This window comes from Anomaloglossus baeobatrachus, chromosome 1 (assembly GCF_048569485.1).
Source record: "Anomaloglossus baeobatrachus isolate aAnoBae1 chromosome 1, aAnoBae1.hap1, whole genome shotgun sequence".
Lineage (NCBI taxonomy): Eukaryota > Metazoa > Chordata > Amphibia > Anura > Aromobatidae > Anomaloglossus > Anomaloglossus baeobatrachus.
In genome coordinates, this window is record NC_134353.1 from 468,123,457 (window position 1) to 468,142,867 (window position 19,411).

General features: G+C 49.6%; 1 protein-coding gene across 2 annotated transcripts in view; it reads right to left on the bottom strand.

The window, feature by feature from the left end:
• Window positions 1-19,411, bottom strand: part of GRIN3B (glutamate ionotropic receptor NMDA type subunit 3B) — a 426,090-nt gene that overhangs the window by 70,075 nt on the left and 336,604 nt on the right. For both annotated transcript variants that reach the window (XM_075314677.1, XM_075314668.1), the window contains exon 7: window positions 5,361-5,525. In XM_075314677.1, the coding sequence (XP_075170792.1) occupies window positions 5,361-5,525 (165 nt within the window). The remainder of the gene's footprint in view (window positions 1-5,360; window positions 5,526-19,411) is intronic.

Below are 19,411 nucleotides of genomic sequence, written 5' to 3' on the forward strand. Positions count from 1 at the left end.
TCTGGCCTCTCGCCTCTGTTGCTTGGTGAGGGCTTCTCCAATCCTTACTTCCGGTTCGTCCTCTCCGGAGGTCGCTGGAGCCGGGTTTGAACGACCCGAAGAGGAGGGAGATGGGGAAAAAGCAACCATCAGGCTTTTACGTTCCTGCCAAGGTTTTAATAGGTTGACATGGTATATTTGTTCAGGTTTCCGCCTACCGGGCTGCAATACCTTATAGTTGACCACCCCGACTCTTTCCTTTATCTCGTAGGGGCCTTGCCACTGAGCCAGGAATTTACTCTACGCCGTGGGGATCAATACCAACACCCGATCCCCGGGTTTAAAGGTCTGCACGGTGGCTTGTCTATTGTAGCGGCCGCTTTGCGCGGCCTGAGCCTCCTGTAAATGCTCCTTCACAATTGGCATGACCGCACTTATGCGGTTCTGCATTCCTAAAATGTGTTCAATCACACTTTTATGGGGGGTGGGCTCTTGCTCCCATGTTTCCTTTGCCAGGTCCAACAATCCCCGGGGATGTCGCCCGTATAACAACTCAAAAGGCGAAAACCCCGTGGATGCCTGTGGCACATCTCGTATGGCAAACATCAAATAGGGAAGCATCATATCCCAGTCTTTCCCGTCTTTGGAAATCACCCTTTTGAGCATGGTTTTCAGGGTTTTATTGAATCGTTCCACTAAACCGTCCGTCTGAGGATGATACACAGACGTACGCAACTGCTTGATCTGGAGTAGCCGGCATAGCTCTTGGGTCACTTTAGACATGAACGGGGTCCCCTGATCCATAAGGATCTCCTTGGGCAACCCCACCCGGCAGAACACAGCAAACAACTCCCGAGCTATAAGCTTCGCCGCAGTATGTCTGAGAGGTATCGCCTCTGGATACCGGGTGGCATAGTCAACGATCACTAGGATGTGTTGGTGCCCTCGAGCGGACTTTACGAGGGGCCCCACCAGATCCATCCCTATCCGTTCAAAAGGGACTTCTATAATGGGTAATGGTACCAACGGACTGCGAAAGTGGGCCAGGGGTGCGGTAAGCTGACACTCCGGGCAGGTTTCGCAGAACCGTTTTACCTCCCCAAAGACCCCGGGCCAATAGAACCTTTGCAATATTCGCTCCTGCGTTTTTTTGACCCCTAGGTGGCCACTCATCAGGTGTTTATGAGCCAAGTTGAGGACCCGCCGGCGATATGGCTGGGGCACCACCAACTGCTCTACCCCCACGCCCCGTATTTCATCTACCCGGTATAGTAAATCCTGCTTGAGAGCAAAATGGGGGTACCTTACCTGGGCACCGGGCAGCTGTGCCACCCCGTCAACCACTATCACCCGACTCCGGGCATGTATTAATGTAGGGTCCTGGAGTTGGGCTGTCCCAAACGTATCCGGGGACGCCTCCAACTCCGGGATGGGCTTGACCATCTCAGCCTCTCCTGCCAATACCTCTAGGGGCGACCTTTCGGGTTCACATTCTGTCCCCATCATGGGGACCCCTACGGCAGGCGTCCCGGATTCGGGATTGTCGGGCTCAGGTCGCGGACTGTCCAATATCTGAGGGGACTTAGGAGGCCCCTTCCATAGAGTCCAAAAATACGGCAGATCCCTTCCTAGGATCACGTCATAGGGAAGAGTGTTAATAAGTCCCACCTCATGTTGCACCTGACCGCAGGGTGCTGTGATGGTGACAATCCCTGTGGGATAGTCTCGGCGGTCCCCATGTATGCAAACCACAGCCACGGTACGTCCTGTGGCCTTTACTTTAGCCCTTAGGGTTGATCGCACAAGGGTCACTAAGCTTCCGGAATCCAACAAGCCTGTAACCGGACATCCATTCACCTGTATTTGGCACAAGTGGGGCGCAGTCTCCGGGGAGACAAGGTCAGCGGTACACACCACCTGAGCATACATTGAACCCCGCCGGGTAACCCCACAATCCATGGGCTCCGTGGTGAGGGGATACTGGGCTTCCATATGTCCCACCCGCTGGCACCGCCAACATCTAATAGGGAAGGAAACCCCCTTGACGAGTTGTCGTTTAGGGTACATAGCCTTCCGGACCTCAGGGACGGCGGGCACGGCCTCAAACGGGACGGTAGCGGACTCCCGCACCGGTGTCAGCAGTGGGTCCTTGGCCCTAAGCTTGGAGGGGCCGGACCGACGGGCGGTACGCAAAGTCTCAGTGTCCCGTATCAAGTCCTGCGTAGCCACATGCCGCTCCACCAGGCACACTAATTGGTCCAGGGTACTTGGGTCGCCCTGTCCTACCCACCGTTGAATGGTGAAGGGTAAAGTGCGCACAAAGCGATCAACTACTACCCTTTCCACCATTTGCGCAGGGCTCAGAGTGTCAGGCTGCAACCACTTCTTTACCAGATGCAATAAGTCATAGGCCTGGGAGCGTACGGGTTTGGCTTCCTCATAGAACCACTGATTTACCCGCTGAGCCCGTACATAGGTATTCACCCCCAACCGAGCAAGTATTTCGGCTTTCAGGGTCGCATATTCTATGGCGTCCTCGGTACAGAGGTCCAGGTATGCTTTTTGGGGCTCCCCCGTCAGATAGGGCGACAATACCCCAGCCCACTGGGGGGTCGGCTGCTTTTCCCGCTCGGCCACCCGCTCAAACACCGCCAGGAACGCTTCCACATCATCCCCCGGGGTCATCTTTTGCAACGCTTGTCTCACCACTTTCCGGACGCTGCCGTCATCACCCGGTCCCGGGGTTGTTGCTGCCGGTCCGGCACGGATCGACTTGGCCAGGAGAACCATCTGTTCTTGGTGCCTTTTTCCTGCAATTGCAAGGATTGCTGCTGACGATCCAACGACCGGAGCAGGTGTGTATTGGTCTGTTGCTGCTGTGCATTAGCCTGTTGTTGCTGTGCATTAGCCTGTTGTTGCTGTGCATTAGCCTGAGCCAGCTGCTTTAGTATGTCCTCCATGGCGTCGCCGGGTTTGGGCTGTAGTATAGCCGCTCGAATCCATGACATGTGCTACCGGGTCACCAGGGATGGATGCTACACCTCACCGGGCTGGCATGCCCGGCGTTCTCCACCATCTGTGAGGTAGCGTAGTCGGCTGCACGGCAGAATACACGGGATCCAGGCACAAGTGGTCACAGCACACGGTTTATTGCACAAAACAAAAAGTCCAAAACAGCAGACATGTGTTTCTCTGCCAGACTCAGGGAGTTGTGTTCACTCCCTCACACTAGGGCCCCACGCCCAGGTTCCTGTTTCCTTTTAACCCTTCTTTCAGCCTGCCGGGAAAACATTAACCCTGGAGTGGAGTTGCTTTCTATACATGTAGTGAGCGCAACCGGGGCGAGACGTACCGGCCGTCATAGATAACCCCGGTGACAGTCTCACAATATATATACACACACACACACACACAAACACACACACACATATACACACACACACATATATATATATATATATATATACACACACACACACACACACACATATACACACCCACACCAACAAAGCACAAACACAGAACCACGTATGTATATTTACCTTAAAAAAAGTGTCTGTCCATGCAGTGGAGCGGGCCTCAGCGGAGAGCAGAAACAGTGCAGGAAGTCAGGAGTCAGCTTCTCCGAAGTGAAGCTCCGGCCCCGCCCTCAGGTCTGCTCCGTGTCAGAGGCTGAATGCAGCTTCAGTAGAGCAGTGTGTGCAGCTGCCGGCCTCCTGTCACTGCAGACAGGGAGCTTCAGGGCCGGAGCGGCCGCACACACCAATGAGACAGGTAGTAGGGCGGCCCCCCTCCCCCCGTAGGTTACTATTAACCACTCACCTCTCCCTTCTTACTGTCTCTCCTCAGGCACCTCCGTATGGGGCCCCCGCTCAGCTGCTTCTCCTTCACATGGCCAGGCTGCGCCGATGCTGTGTTCCTAGGAGCCCCAGCCGCTGCTTCTCTCCGTGCGGCCCCGGCTGCTGCAGCTTCTTCTGCTGCCGGGAACTTTTCAAATGACACATGCGCGCCGTACTGACGACATCAGGGCGCGCGTGTGTCACACAGAGCATCTGCCGGGCAGGGAACAGAGGACAGATTTCTGCGTTCCGCTGCCTGCACTGACTGTGCGACGCTGCAGGAACTGTTCTCTGTTCCCTGCACGGCACGCAGCGTGTGATGAGGGCAATCTGAACACGGGCCTCCCGGAGCCTGGAGCTCCGTCAACAGGTCAGATTGCTCTCATCACTGACCGGCCAGCAAGGACGCCCGGAGCCAGGCGGGCCGGATGTGGCCCGCGGGCCGCCCCTTGCCAAGGTCTGCTCTATGGGGATGTAGGGATGTAGCAGAGCCGACTGGGAACGCACTGTCAAAAATTAATCCAAAACACATCCAAAACACATCCAAAACACATCCAAAACACATCCAAAACACATCCAAAACACATCCAAAACACATCCAAAACACATCCAAAACACATCCAAAACACATTCAAAACACATTCAAAACACATCCAAAATGCATGCGTCTTGGATGTAGAATGCAGCGTGCACACATAGCCTAATTGTTTCACTCATGACCGTCACGGAATGATAAACCAGACTACAAAGTAAACAAAAACACAAAATTATCAAGGGTAAATGTTACACAAAGTGAACCCAAATAAACCGCAGACTGGCTGTGTAAAGTTTGCTCGCCTTGTCTGTACGACCTACACGTGCATATAATGTAACAGAACATACTCAATTTTATGTCTGTATTTCCATCTCCCCTCAAAACTTGGTTCATGACCATAATCACTGCTGGACGGAGAACTTTCACATTCCTGTTGATCCCCCTAAATCTTTTGGCAGGAAGTTTTATGACTTTTTAAGTACCTGCCTGTGAATTAATAAAGTAGAAATCCTATATAGTACACCATACAAGGTTGTGCTGCATTGATTTCTCAAAGTCTCCAAACATATTTTTATATTTGGAGTTGTAAAGGCATAGATTTCACTCAACAATTTGCAGGGTGACAGATTCCCTTTAAGTGTAAATTTTATTAATTCACTTAGACATAGCATATGAACCTGTTTTTTTCTTTACTTGTCACAGATGAGAGAATGAAGTTCGTAATTAAGCCTTGAATTATATAAAGCAATCTGCTTGCAGTAGCATCCCACAGTTCATTTGTGGCACTGGCATAGCAGGAAATTTAAAGTACAAGGTCCCATCTAAAAGAGGTCACCCTGCTGATGAAGGATGGGCACATAAAAATTGATCAAAGTGAGAGCCAAGAACCTCACAATTTTCCTTATGCAGCAACAGAGGATCATGTTTTTTTTATGGTATGACATACAAACAAATTTCAGGCTTTAAACACCATGAATCATTTCTTTTTACTTTACTTCAAAGCTTACCTGACTAGTATGAAGCCAGTATTTGAATCTACGTCTTCTCCTAATGCGAGGCAGGATCAAGTAGTAAACAATCCTTTCTCCTAAAGACGTGAGGAGCGAACCACCAAACCCGATACAAAGGAGTACAAACAGTCCAGAAAAATGATAAATTCCCATCTGAAGTGTCTGTGGGATACAAAAAGAAAACTGCAGTTTATATATATACATATATATATATATATACTAGAAGGTGGCCCGATTCTACACATCGGTGTCTGGGTGTGGCGGGGGGTGAGAGCGGTGTTGTATGTGTGTTGCTTTGTTTGTGGAGCGCTGTGTGTCTGTAGCGTTGTGTGTGTGTGTGTTGCGCGGTTTGTGTGTGTGTGTTGTGTTTTGGGGGGAGGTATGTTTTGTGCAATGTGTGTGTTGTGCGGTATGTGCGTATATTTATGTATGCCGCGGTTTGTGTGTTGGGTGTTGTGTGTGTGTGCGGCGTTGTCTGTGTGTGTGGGTGTCTGTGTATGGCAGTGTTTGTGGTTCCCAGTGTGTGTGTGGTGTGTTGTGTGTGTGTGTTGGGGGGAGGTGTGCACCTCCCATCGTGCTCCATCCCCCATGCTGCGCACCCCCCATCATGCCCCATCCTCCATGCTGCGCACCCCCCATCGTGCTCCATCCCCCATGCTGCCCACCCCCATCGTGCTCCATCCCCTATGCTACGCATTCCCCATCATGCTCCATCCCCGATGCTGCGCACCCCCCATCGTGCGCCATCCCCCATGCTGCGCACTCCCTATCGTGTTCCATCCCCCATGCTGCGCACTCCCCATCGTGCTCCATCCTCCATGATGCGCACTCCCCATCGTGCTCCATCCCCCATGCTGCGCACCCCCCATCGTGCTACATCCCCCATGCTGCGCACCCCATCACCCCATCGTGCTCCATCCCCCATCCCCCATGCTATAATAGTTCTCCTATTATACTCAGAGAGGAGTATAATAGGAGGACTATAATAGGAGGAGTAGTCCTGGGGGGAGAGGAGTATAATGCCGGCTCCCTGCACATGTGTACCGGGAGCCGGTGTACGCTGGTAACTATGATACACATCGGGTAACTAAGGGACCTTAGTTACCCGATGTGTATAATGGTTACCAGCGTTCACCGGCTCCGTCAAGATCCCAGCATCGCAAGGTTATGTCTGGCGCTGCTGGGATCGTGACGGAGCCAGTGTACACTGGTAACTATGATACACATCGGGTAACTAAGGGACCTTAGTTACCCGATGTGTATAATGGTTACCAGCGTTCACCGGCTCCGTCAAGATCCAAGCATCGCAAGGTTATGTCTGGCGCTGCTGGGATCGTGACGGAGCCGGTGTACACTGGTAACTATGATACACATTGGGTAATTAAGGGACCTTAGTTACCCGATGTGTACAATGGTTACCAGCGTTCACCGGCTCCGTCACGATCCCAGCAGCGCAAGGTTATGTCTGGCGATGCGTGCGGAGGGCCGGGGCGAGTGGCCAATCCATGCGGAGGGCGAAGCCAGGCCGAGGCGAGCGACCAATCCGTGGGGGGGCGGAGCCAAGGCAAGGCGAGCGGCCAATCCGTGCGGGACCATGGCGAGCCCAGCGGCCAATCAGCTTTGTGTCACCGTAAGGACACAATTTTGGAGCAAGACAGACAGACAGACAGACAGACAGACAGACAGACAGACAGAATAAGGCAATTATATATATATATATATATATATATATATAAACATATATATATATTTATCACTTAGGACACATTATATATGGCGTCATATTCAGTTCACACATCTGTTTTATCTGTTATTTTTTATCTTACAATGTGGCCAACAAAGTTCATAAAAGATCTTTGGCTGGGTATTAAAATATTGAAATATGTTTATTTTCATATTTTCTCCCTTGTAACAGGGCCTGTAATATTAGCCCATGTTACAGGGGTGATGCAGCATGCTCTCTACATAACAGAACTGTCTGGGTCTCCTATGACCCAGTAGCTCCTGTTCCCACCCTATACACAGAGATCACGTGACATGACCTCTCTGTATGGAGAAGAAAGCACCGTCAGCTTTCCCTATTACTGAATACACAGCTATTTTTTAGCCGTGTCTATAAGGATGGAGAACACACAGTAATGAACCACCAGTGCCTTCACTATTGGCCTCGCCCATCTCAGATTCCGTAGCTACACAACTTAATGTTTTAGAATGTTACTGCATATAAGAGCCAAACCACACATATGTTATAGTTTGTGGGCAATCCAGAAGCAGTAAGAAATTAATTAGGCCTATCATATCTTTTACTGCCATTAGAGTGGTATTCATTGTGGAGAGCAGTGAACTTGGAGGTGTCTAATGTCCAGAATTCAATACAACAAAGTATAGTGATAGTTGAAACCGATGTTCACAAAGGCTATCACAGAAATGCAAGGCTATTTTTCTAGTTCCCTTTTTCTAGCAAAAAAGCTGTCTACATGGATTGGTGTGTTAGTGGACTAACAGGTTGCAAAAAATAAAAATAGATAACCATGTGTTCAGACACTAGTTATTGCAGACAAGCGTGTGGGGTGCCTGCATGCGTGCCCTTTTATGCAAAGTGCCCTCGTTGCTAAGTGCCTGGCAGTTATTTCAATGGCAGCTAGGGCAGGAGTCAGGTAAACTACTCTTGCACGCACTCTTTTCCAACGATGAACTTTATTTCTATCTCAGTCACCCTATGTACTTTTACTTCACTTAGGAAAAGAAGAAAATTGTTTGTGCCTCTCAGTGATTAGTAGATTCAAAGAACCCGCTTAATATACTGATTGGAGATATATCCATGGTCCGGGCTGTGGGTCCAACGTAGAAAAATAAAACAGACGTCTCCAAATATATAAAACTTCAATTTATTCAGGAAAATTTTTAAAATCCATGATAGGTTTATGTCACTCAAACGCATTTCAGGCACTGGGCCCTTGTTCACGGAGTGTCAAACTGATACATGGGAGAAAATTTAAAATACAAAAAAACCAATCATGGAGGGACTGCTCATAATCAAATATATTGGAAACTGGTTCTGCACCTCACATTTGCCAAAACACATTACAAAGCCAAAAAAAGGGGGAATAAGTACTCACGATTCGAATGTCTGACAAATATCTATATTCAATACAAAATGTATAAAAGTATATATAAATAAATATGATCAATAAATAAATAAGGTATAATTTCTGAAATTCATCCCTCTTGGGTATTTAGTATTCAAATGTGTGATCCAGAAAGCCTCTCTGTTAGGCCTGTTTTACACATCAGTGAAAAACAGACATTTTTAACTGATGTGTAAAAAATGCATATGTCCCTCCGTGTGCCATGATTCACGGCACACGTGGCTTGTCCATGTGCAATCCGTGAAACATGCTCAGTTATCCGTGATTGCACATGGATGTATACTCACCTGTCCCCGCTCCTGCTGTCCATGGTGCTGAACTCTTCAGCTCTGCTGTGTTTCCGCGACTGCTGCAGCTACTTCTGGGACGGCTGTTCCTGCATACATGAATATGTATGAGAATAAGCAAAGGCAGCTGAGGGTGGAGACAAGCAGTGCTGAAGGAGGTGAGTTTAAAGTGTTTTTTTTATTTTCAATGTCCATGTTTTTTTGGTACGTGTTTCATGGATGACACCATAGTGTGGTCCGTGGGACATCAGTGATGCAAAAAAACCCAAAAACGGACATGTCTCCGTGCGGAGCACACGGACACGCGTGTACGTCATACGGAGACACGGTCAGTGAAATCACTAATGTGTGCGCAGACTCTTTGATTATAATGGGTCTGCATATGTGCGTGATTCTGGTACGTCTAAAAACTGTCACATATGTACCAGTAGAACTTACATGTGAAGGGGACCTACAGAAGATTTTTACGCCAGTCCCCACTCGAACTTGATGATTAACTCTTCACACCAAGGACGACCAAATCATCACAATTACCATTATGTTATTCAAGAAACTACTTTGTAACCACAGAATACATAGTATTGATACTAGCAATGTTAGAAAGATGTTCTGCAATTCGTCTTTTTAGCTTCCGCCTTAGCAGCCTACATAGTTCATCTCACAAATTTTGCATTCAATACAATAGACTACATAATTAGTGTCACAATTTATGACAGAATGAACTTGTCTATGTTGAGTAATATTGTTTGTTCTTTTAACATATTTATAGACATTACATTTAGTACTATGGCATTTGTAAAAACCTGTTGTGGATATAGCCCTGTTTTGTTAGAGGAGCGTGCTGTATACAGACCTGGAGATAACATACTACTTATAGCTCTACCCCTTCTTGCTACATGGGATCTTATTTTTCAAAATTTGATTTAATAGGGGACCCTGGTAAAAAAAAAAAATGGGAATATGTCTCTATTATTATTCTTTTTACTTCTGCAAATTATTGGCTAAATGGAGTCCTAAAGTAAACTGTACCATGTTTTTTCTTAATATTTTTATTGCCTGGTTGTGTACATGAAGCATTGTGATTGAGTATTCTCAGCTGCGTTATAGAATGCTTTTAATATATCTTGCTTATTATACCCTCTACCTAATAGACTAGAGGTTGTCAGTTCATTATCTTCTAGATAAAATTTCATTAGAACAATTTCTACTAACTCGAGCAAAGTCTCCACGGGTTATAGAGTTAATTGTTTGTCTCGGATGATGACTGTCGGCTCTCAAGATGGTATTACCGCTGGTGGATTTGCGGTAACTATAATATACTTATTGTTTGTAAATTTTTCCAATGTTACATTAAGAAAATTAATTTCTTGAGCAGGGTCCGAGTAGGTGAACTTTAAAGCTACATCGTTGTTATTGAAATATATGCAAAAAATGGAATCATGTCGACGACATGCCAAGTTGTCGACATATCTACCATACCAGACTGTTATTTTTGTAGGGATTATTGTGGGAAAACAAAATCACATGTGTCGCGGGCGGAGGGGCCGTGCTCGCTACGCTCGGGTCCGCGGCTGCTGCCGCTGCTCGGTGGCTCGAGCAGTGCGCCTCACCCACGAGTGAAAAGGGGGTGGTTTGTTTTGGGAGATAGTTCGTGACGCCACCCACGGGTCGTGGTGATGATGGGCACCACCGCTGCTGGTGACGGGGATCCCGGGAGCGATGGTAGGGAGCAGCTAGGATGTTGTCCCCTCCGTGGGTAGGGGTTGGTGATCCCGGGGCCCGGTGGTGTAACGGGAAGGCAGGATGGCTGGGGTGCAGGGTTGCAGGGGCAGCGCGGCGCGGTGCCGGATGGCACTGTGGTACTCACTCAGTCACAGATGCACAGAGTCTCTGGTAAACCAAACGGCTGGATGGACGGGTCCCGCAGCCGGCTGCAGTGTTTGTGCTCTCCCCGGACAGGGTTATGGTGTCTGTCTTTCCCTGCACCTTGTTAGAATGTTCTGACTCCTGTGGTTGCCCACCGGTTGTCCACTCCCCGGCATATAGGTACCGAAGGAGCCTGTTTTGCCCACAGGCGCTGGCCCTTGGATCTCTAGCCTATGGCGGTGGCTGTGTATCCTCACAGTGTGGACTGTTGCTTTCTGTCGGGTCTTGGTTGTTATTAAACCCCTGGGGTTCCGGTCACTTTCGGATTTGACCGTTGTCGGCGGCTCAAAGCCTAGTCGGGGTCCGATGGCCCTGCCTTTGTGCTTAGCTTCACTCCCCGGTTCGGTACCGGCGGGCCACCGCCCGACCCCTGTCCTACGGTTCCACAGAGATCCACTAACTCCTGCAGACGGCCACCACCATCTGCCAACCTTGTTGTTTGTGTCTGGGCCCCTACCCAGACACCGACAGTTTCTGTCTTCTCACTTTCACCTCCAAACTGAATCTCCTCGACTCCACTTGAACTCCAAACTAACTAATTTTCCCACCTCCAGGCCTGTGAACTCCTCGGTGGGTGGGGCCAACCGCCTGGCCCCGCCTCACCTGGTGTGGACATCAGACCCTGGAGGGAGGCAACAAGGGTTTTTGTCTGACTGGTGTGAACTATCCAGGGGAGGGGGTGTGTGTGTTGTTATGTCTGTGACTACCTGGCTAGTCCAGGGCGTCACACATGCTCCTCCCACCATGCGACAAAGTCGCTAGTGATGGAGAAAAAGACAACCCTATCGGGGCTCCTCTGGTCTATAGAAAAAAAAATCATTGTTGAACATAAAAAAAATTAAGTGTTAAAAGATAATCAATACTGGATAAAATTATTTCCTTTGTTTTACAATCATATGCACTGTATTTGTGCAAGTAGTGTTGTATATTTCTTAATGCCAAACAATGCGGGATGAAGGAAAATAGACTGACAATATCGCAAGACACAAACCACATATCATTAGCTCATGTGATTTGGTTCATACTTTTAATTACCGCATAGATGTCTTTCAAAAAAAAAACCTGGGGTTCTCTCAATGAGGGGCTGAAGGTGAAAATCAACACATCTGCTCAGTCCCTCATTGAGAGAACCAATGCTGGACATTATAGGTCATAAGGGTGAGGGAAAGCCTGGTTTGTGTGTCTTGGGAAGACCATGAAAAATAGGAGAACTGAAATTATCTGGAATAATAGACTTCATGCTGTTTTTCTAAATATATTTAACATTTCACCCTTTTCATATAATAGCATTAGGGATGTTTTGCAATCTTTGGTCGGATTGGATGGGATACGTTTATAGGTGTCATTATCATCCAATATGTTATATACCTGTTTTTCATACATTAGAAATATACAACACCTCTTGCAAAAATACAGTGCATATGATTGGAAAACAAAGGAAATAAAAGATAATACTGGATAAAATTAACACATAAGATTTTAATGTTCAACAATGAATTTTTTCTACAGAGCAACGGAGCCCCGATTGGGTCGTGTTTTTCTCAGTCACCAACGATTTGATTTGTCGCATAGTGGGAGGAGCATGCAATTTTTTCCAGCAATAATCCTTCAAAAATAACAGTCTGGTATGGTAGATATGTCGATGATGCCCTGATGATATGGCGTCAGGACGTTGTTGACATGATTCCATTTTTTGCATATATCAATAACAATGATGTTGCTTTAAAGTTAACCTAATCTGGCCCTGCACAAGAAATTAATTTTCTTGATATACCATTGTTTGGGGATATTTACAAACAAAAAGTACATTATAGAAATTACCGTAAATCCACCAGCGGTAATACCATCTTGAGAGCCGACAGTCATCATCAGAGACAAACAATTAACTCTATACACCATGGAGAGTTTGTTCCAGTTAGTAGAAATTGTTCTAATGAAATTTTTTTTTCTAGAAGATAATGAAGTCACAACCTCTCGTCTATTAGATAGAGTGTATAACAAGCAAGATATATTAAAAGCATTCTATAACGCAGCTGAGAATACTCAATCACAATGCTTCATGTACACAACCAGGCAATAAAAATATTAAGAAAAAACATGGTACAGTTTACTTTAGTACCCCATTTAGCCGACAATTTGCAGAAGTAAGAATAATAATAGAGAGACATGATTATTATTACACATTAAATCACATTTTGAAAAATAAGATCCCATGTAGCAAGAAGGGGTAGAGCTATAAGTAGTATGTTATCTCCAGGTCTGTATACAGCACGCTCCTCTAACAAAACATGGCTACCTTCAACAGGTTTTTACAAATGCCATAGTACTAAATGTAATGTCTGTAAATATGTTAAAAGAACAAACAATATTACTCAACATAGACAAATTCATGCTTTCATAAATTGTGACACTAATTATGTAGTCTATTGTATTGAACGCAAAATTTGTGAGATGAAACACATAGGCTGTACTATATGGAAGCTAAAATGACGAATTGCAGAACATCTTTCTAACATTGCTACTAACATTACTATGTATTCTGGGGTAACAAACCTGTTTCTTGAATAACAATGGTAATTGTGATGATTTGATCTTCTTTGGTGTGGAAAGAGTTAATCGTCCAGTTCGAGGGGGGACGGACATAAAAATCTTATTTATAGAGAGGCTTTTTGGATCACACATTTGAATACCAAATACCCAAGAGGGATGAATTTCAGAAACGATAACTTATTGATTATATTTACTTTTTGTACATTTTGTATTGAATATAGATATTTGTCATATATTCGTGAGTACTTTTTCCCCCTTTTTTGGCTTTATAATGTGTTTTGGCAAATGTGGGGTGCAGAACCGGTTTCCAATATTTTTGATTACATCAGTGTGCTACAGAGAACTGCATCCTGTTCTCCAGGGTGCAGGGCCTACACCCCATTGGTTCCAGGTTCCCAACAACGGTGTCACTAACATCCGCACTACAAATCCCACCACACCTCACACCATGACCTGTACAAACACACCAGTGGGTTGGTCAGGTTGGAGCAGGGCCACCTTCCTAGGGGTCAGGCAGACTGGTGGGAGGGAGGAAGTGAGTTTTGGAGTCAGCTCTAAAAGGGAGAAGGGAGTCGAGAATTAGCCCTCAAAGAGTGAGGAGCTGGGGAGTGGTAGCTCCCAGGGAAGCGACAGGTTGGGTCGCAGGCGGTGGTCCAAGACCACAGGAGTCGGAGACCGGTAGCGGGAACATTGGACCGGGGGTGTAACGGATGAAGTCTAGGAGGACTATTGGCACCAGGAAGCCCAATTACGGAGCACGATGGGGTACAGGACCCTAGGTCAGGAGCAGGTTTATCCGTCCTGGCAATTAACCTGTGGAGGTTAGTCTCTTTATGATCTTTCCCCAGGAGCTCAGAGATTGAAGGCATCAGCACAACACGGGGGATAGGGTTCTCCAAAGTACACATCCCACTAAAATCCCAAGTGCCAGCCATCAAGAGCACAACTACCATACAAACTGGTAGCGGGGCCCCGAAAGCTTCAAGCCGAGGGGCCACAACAGTCAATTTGTGCACGGAGGCACGGATTTATCAAGTGACACCGGTGGGAGCGGGACCTGGACGGGCTCCCACCACAGAGACTGCGGTACCTAGAGACTTTCGTTTACCATCTGTGTGAGTTACTGCTTTCTCCACTTAATCCAGCACCAAGACTACCGCAGTGAGTAACTGGACCCCAGAACCCTGCTTTCCTAAGGCCAAGCCACCCGCTCACTAAACCGTCCACTATCCGGGGTCTTCCCTACCTTCGGAGGGACTGACACCTTGCTGCCCCACACCATCTGCCCCGTACTCCCCCTTCAGCAGCGGCAGTACTCCCCTTACCGAAACCCGCAGGTGGCGTCATGAACATTTATCCCCTGTAAATATCCCCTTTACATTTGAGTGGCCGCAAGCCCCCAGGTCCAGAGACCCTCGAGCCACAGCGACCCCGGATCCAAGCAGTTCGACTGCTGCAGGGGCGACACATTTGTATTTTAAAATGTTCTCCCATGTATCAGTTTGACACTCAGTGAACAAGGGCCTGAAACAAGTTTCAGTGAAATAAACCCATCATGGATTTAAAAAATTTCCTGAATAAATTGAGGTTTTATATATTTGGAGACATCAGTTTTCTCTTTCTATGTGCTTTTGTGACGCCCTGGACCCCAGGGGTCACAGAATAATATCACACATACACACAACCCCCCTCCCCAGGTCAGGAACACCAGTCAAACAAAACCCTTGTTGACTCCCTCCAGGGTCTGATGTCTACACCAGGTGGGGTGGAGCCAGGTGGTTGGCCCCACCCACCGAGGAGTTCACAGGCCTGGAGGCGGGAAAAGTAGTTAGTTACAGTTGAGTGGAGGGAGTTGAGAGAAGGAGAGAGTGTGTGTCTGGGTTGGAGCCCAGGCACCATCAGCAAGGTTGGCAGACAGTGGTGGCCGTCTGCAGGTGTGGGTGGAGGTCTGCGGAACCGTAGGACCGGGGTCGGGCGGTGGCCCGCCGGTACCGAACCGGGGAGTGGATTAAAGCCAAGCACCAAGGTAGGGTACTCAGACCCCGACTAGGCTCGGAAGCCGCCGTAACGGTCAAATTCTCTGATTGTGGTCTGGACCTCAGGGGTTCATTCCCAACCAAGTCCCGTCAGAAGGCAACAGCCCAACCCGTCCAGATAAGAGCCACTGCCAGCGGCCAGAGATCCAAGGGCCAGCGCCTGCGGGCAAAACGGGCTCTCCCGACACGTACAAGCCGGGGAGCGGACCACCCGTGGGAATCCATAGGGGTCAAACACTTACACATAGGTGCAGGGAACGACAGCCACCATCAACCCGTCCGGGAAGAGTGAAGACACCACAGCCGACTGCGGGCCCCGTCCATCCAGCCGTTTGGTTTACCAGAGACTCTGTTCTTGTCTACATGAGTGAGTACACCAGTGCCATCCGGCACCGCGCTGCACCGTAACGCTGCCCCCGCGTCCACGCTGCCTCCCCGCATCGGCACCTGCACCTATCCCCTACTCACTACTCCCCAACCTTGGCCCCGGGACCAACAGCCCCTACCCACGAAGGGGCCAGCACCTCAGCTGCTCTCCGCCATCGCTCCCAGGAACCCCCGTCACCAGCAGTAGTGGTGCCCACCATCACCACAACCCCGTGGGTGGCGTCACAACAGACATCCCATCACCAACCAACCTAACCTCCCCCCTTTTCACTCGTGGGCGAAGAGGCGCCACTCAAGTTCAGGGTCCGGCCCGTGCTCGAGCCACCGAGGAGCAGAAGCACCGGACCCGACCGCCAGCAAACCCCTCAGGCGAGCGGCGTTCCCAACCCCTCCACCCATGACAGCTTGGTGTCACGAACAGGATCTTACCTATCTACTTACCAGTAGAAGTGCGCCTTGCAGTCCCCGCCGGCGGTGTCCGGCCGAAAATTTTGAAATCCCGCCATCTTGGGTGCGAAAAGTTCCCGCTCGAGCAGTCTTCCCCGAGCAGGGAAGGCGCGAAGAGTTAAGCCCCGCCCTCAGGAGAAGGAGGTGCCGGAGAGAACCAAGGGGGGGGTCGGAGAGCGAGCGATTCACCATGTGACAAAGGGCATAAGAAGTGGGGACGCCAGGAACCTGTAGCCTTCCCGTTCCTGGAGGCCGAGCAGGCAAGATGTCAGTTCCGTCAAGCAGGCCCACGCCCGGAACAGCGGCGTGGGTGGAAGCCCGGGTGGCGCAGTTAAGCCACAGGCTGCAAGCCCGGCTCCAGCTCCTCTTGCAAGAATGGGAGGCTGTAATGGTGGAAGTGGTGGCGGCCATGCGGGCCCGTGAGGCGGAGGCAGAGTTGGAGGAGCTGGTGAGTGACCCACGCCCCTGTATCCCAGATGGACCGGTCGCTGCGGCTGAGGGGCCCGGTCTGCCCTCGCTCATCCTGCTGCATCCCCCGCCGCCCGTGTCAGTGATCGCCACCCCACCAGTCAGCCCGTTGCCCCCGAACCCGGCAACAGATGACATCATTCCCGCCCGCGAAAATCCGCCTGCGGACGCTGCCTGTGGACGACCGCTTGCCCAGCCAGCACCGATCCCCCCACCTTGGAAGGTGCTCGCTCCCCAAAGGGAGCCATCCAACCTAGGGGCGGCCCCGCCCGAAGAGGCCCCGGCAGTACGCCCGGCCAGCACGGAGGTGGGCGCTGGCCCGTCAAAGGCCCGAAAGGTGAGGCTGATCGCCCCCAAGCTCCAGGCCTCAGCTGAGGCTGCGGTGGGTTGTCTCTGCAGGGCAGCAAGACAGGCCACGACACAGCGGTGCCTGTCATGGCCAGCATTGGGGAATGCCTGCTGGGCCCGATCCCCGCACAAAAGGAGCCGCCATTTTGGGAGCGGCAGCCAAACCTTATGGGCCGGGAGATAGAGGCCCGGGAAAAGGAAAAGGCTGCTATACTGGCGCGCACTATCCAAGCGAAGGACGCCCTCCAGAAGGCCCCCCCCTGACGCACGGGGCCCGACTTATGAAGGCCAGGTCCGGCAGTTCTGCCTTCGACGTGGCTGGGGGTTCATCTATGAGCCGAGCCTGGAGGTCGAGGCATTCTTTTCCAGGAGGGATGTGCACAGCCAGTTGCACCGGGGACATACGGAACGTGACCTACGTGCTGGTGAGTTGGTCACTTACACCTGGCACTATGGGGAGAGAGGCTGGTTTGCCCTAGACGTCCAGAGAAGGGTGAGCCGCAGCGGTCTCGAGCAGCCCCAGTCTCCTCCCCTGCCGTACAGTCCCGAGGTAGAGCTGGAGGAGGAGTACGATGACGGCGACCTCAAGTAATGTAATCAGCAAAAGTCCCCGTTGGGACCTACAGTGTGGTAACCCATTTGCTATGAAGAGTTTGGCCCTCGTTGGGACCTTAAGTCACATGTTTTCCTAAAAGCCCATGCCCACATGAGAAACTGCTCATGAATACGACTAAGAACTAGCAGGCCACCCACGAACTTGTGGGCTTGTAAATAATTCCGGGTTGGAGTCCCGTTAACCACCTCCGGAGAGGCAGGTTGGAGGAGGGACCCGCAGCAGAGCAGGCTGGACGTGGGGGCCCCTGTATGACAGCCGGGTGCGAGACACCGTACCGGTTCCCGCTTGGTGCTGCTCGAGTCCCGGGTCCGGCCCCGTGCTCAAGCCACAGAGGAGCAGAAGCACCAGACCCGAGCGCCAGCGAACCCCTCAGGCAAGCGGCTTTCCCAACCCCTCTGCCCGCGACACTTTCACTGTCCACTTTTACCACCCTTTCCCGTCCCTCTCCATCACCACTCACCAACATCAGCCCCTCTCTTGAATTTCAGTCCTTTATGCTCCAAAGTCTGGCAGCATAAGCCATGTCACAACTCCAAAAACTGTCTGCTCTTTCTCCTTTTACTGCTACTTCTTTCAGGCGATATCTCTCCCAATCTCGGTCCACCCCATGCCCACTTTACCCCCTCCCCCACATCTCATAGAAACCCTTATCACCTCATTAACATTTGTTATACACCCTCATCTTCCTCCTTTAACTGCGCTTTCTGGAATCCACGGTCTGCATGTACTGTAACAACCTTCCTTACATCCACAACTTCTTTCTCAATAACTCTCCTAATATACTAGCCCTCACTGAAACCTGGATTCAGGATTCTGACACTGCTTCCCCTGCTGCCATTTCTCTTGGTGGCTAACATTTTTCCCATTCACCAAGACCTGAGAACAGACATGGTGATCGAGTTGGCCTACTCTTGTCCCCACAATGCACTTTCCATGTAATCCCCCCAGCTCCATCACTCTCATTCCCCTCTTTTTAAGGTCTACACCATCAGGCTCTAACATCTTCTTTCCCTCAGTGTAGTGGTAATATACCTTCCCCTAGGCTCACCCGCCCAGTTCATTGACCATGTTTTAGCCTGGCTGCCGCACTTCATGTCCTCAGAATTACCAACCCTTATCCTGGGAGACTTTAACATCCCCATGAACAATGCGACCTTTCATCTGCATCCCAGCTTTTATCTCTAACTTCCTTGGCCTCTCACAGCTTTCATCCTCAGACACATGAACACGGTAACACCCTTGACCTGGTCTTTGCCTCTGCTCAACCTCTCACTTTGACAACTCACCTCTTCCCCTCTCTGACCACAACATCCTATCTCCTTCAAGCTCACAAATTCTCGCCCATGCCAGCACACTCCCACCTATCACACATTCAGAAATCTATAGGCCACTGACTAAGACAGTTAAAAACTCTACACTCATCACTGTCCCCTATCTCCTCCCTTTCCTTTCCTGATCTGCCTGTAAATCACTACAATCACACACTCAGAAGTACCCTAGACCAAGTAGCACCTCTCAGTCTCAGAACCTCCAAACACAGAGTAAAACAGCCCTGGCTAACATTGCAAACTCGATTTCCCCAGCGATGCTCTAGGAATGCTGAAATCCTATGCAGGAAAACCTGCACAGCAGAAAACTTCATCCACTACAAATTCATGTTAAGAACCTAAAACGCTGCCCTTCACTGTGCCAAAAAGACCTACTTCACCAACCTGATATCTTCTCTTTTTAACAAACCAAAAAAGTCATTCGACTCCTTTCACTCCCTCCTCAGTCCCAAAGTACAGGCCCCTTTCCCAGACCTTCATGCTAATGACCTGACCTCGTATTTCAC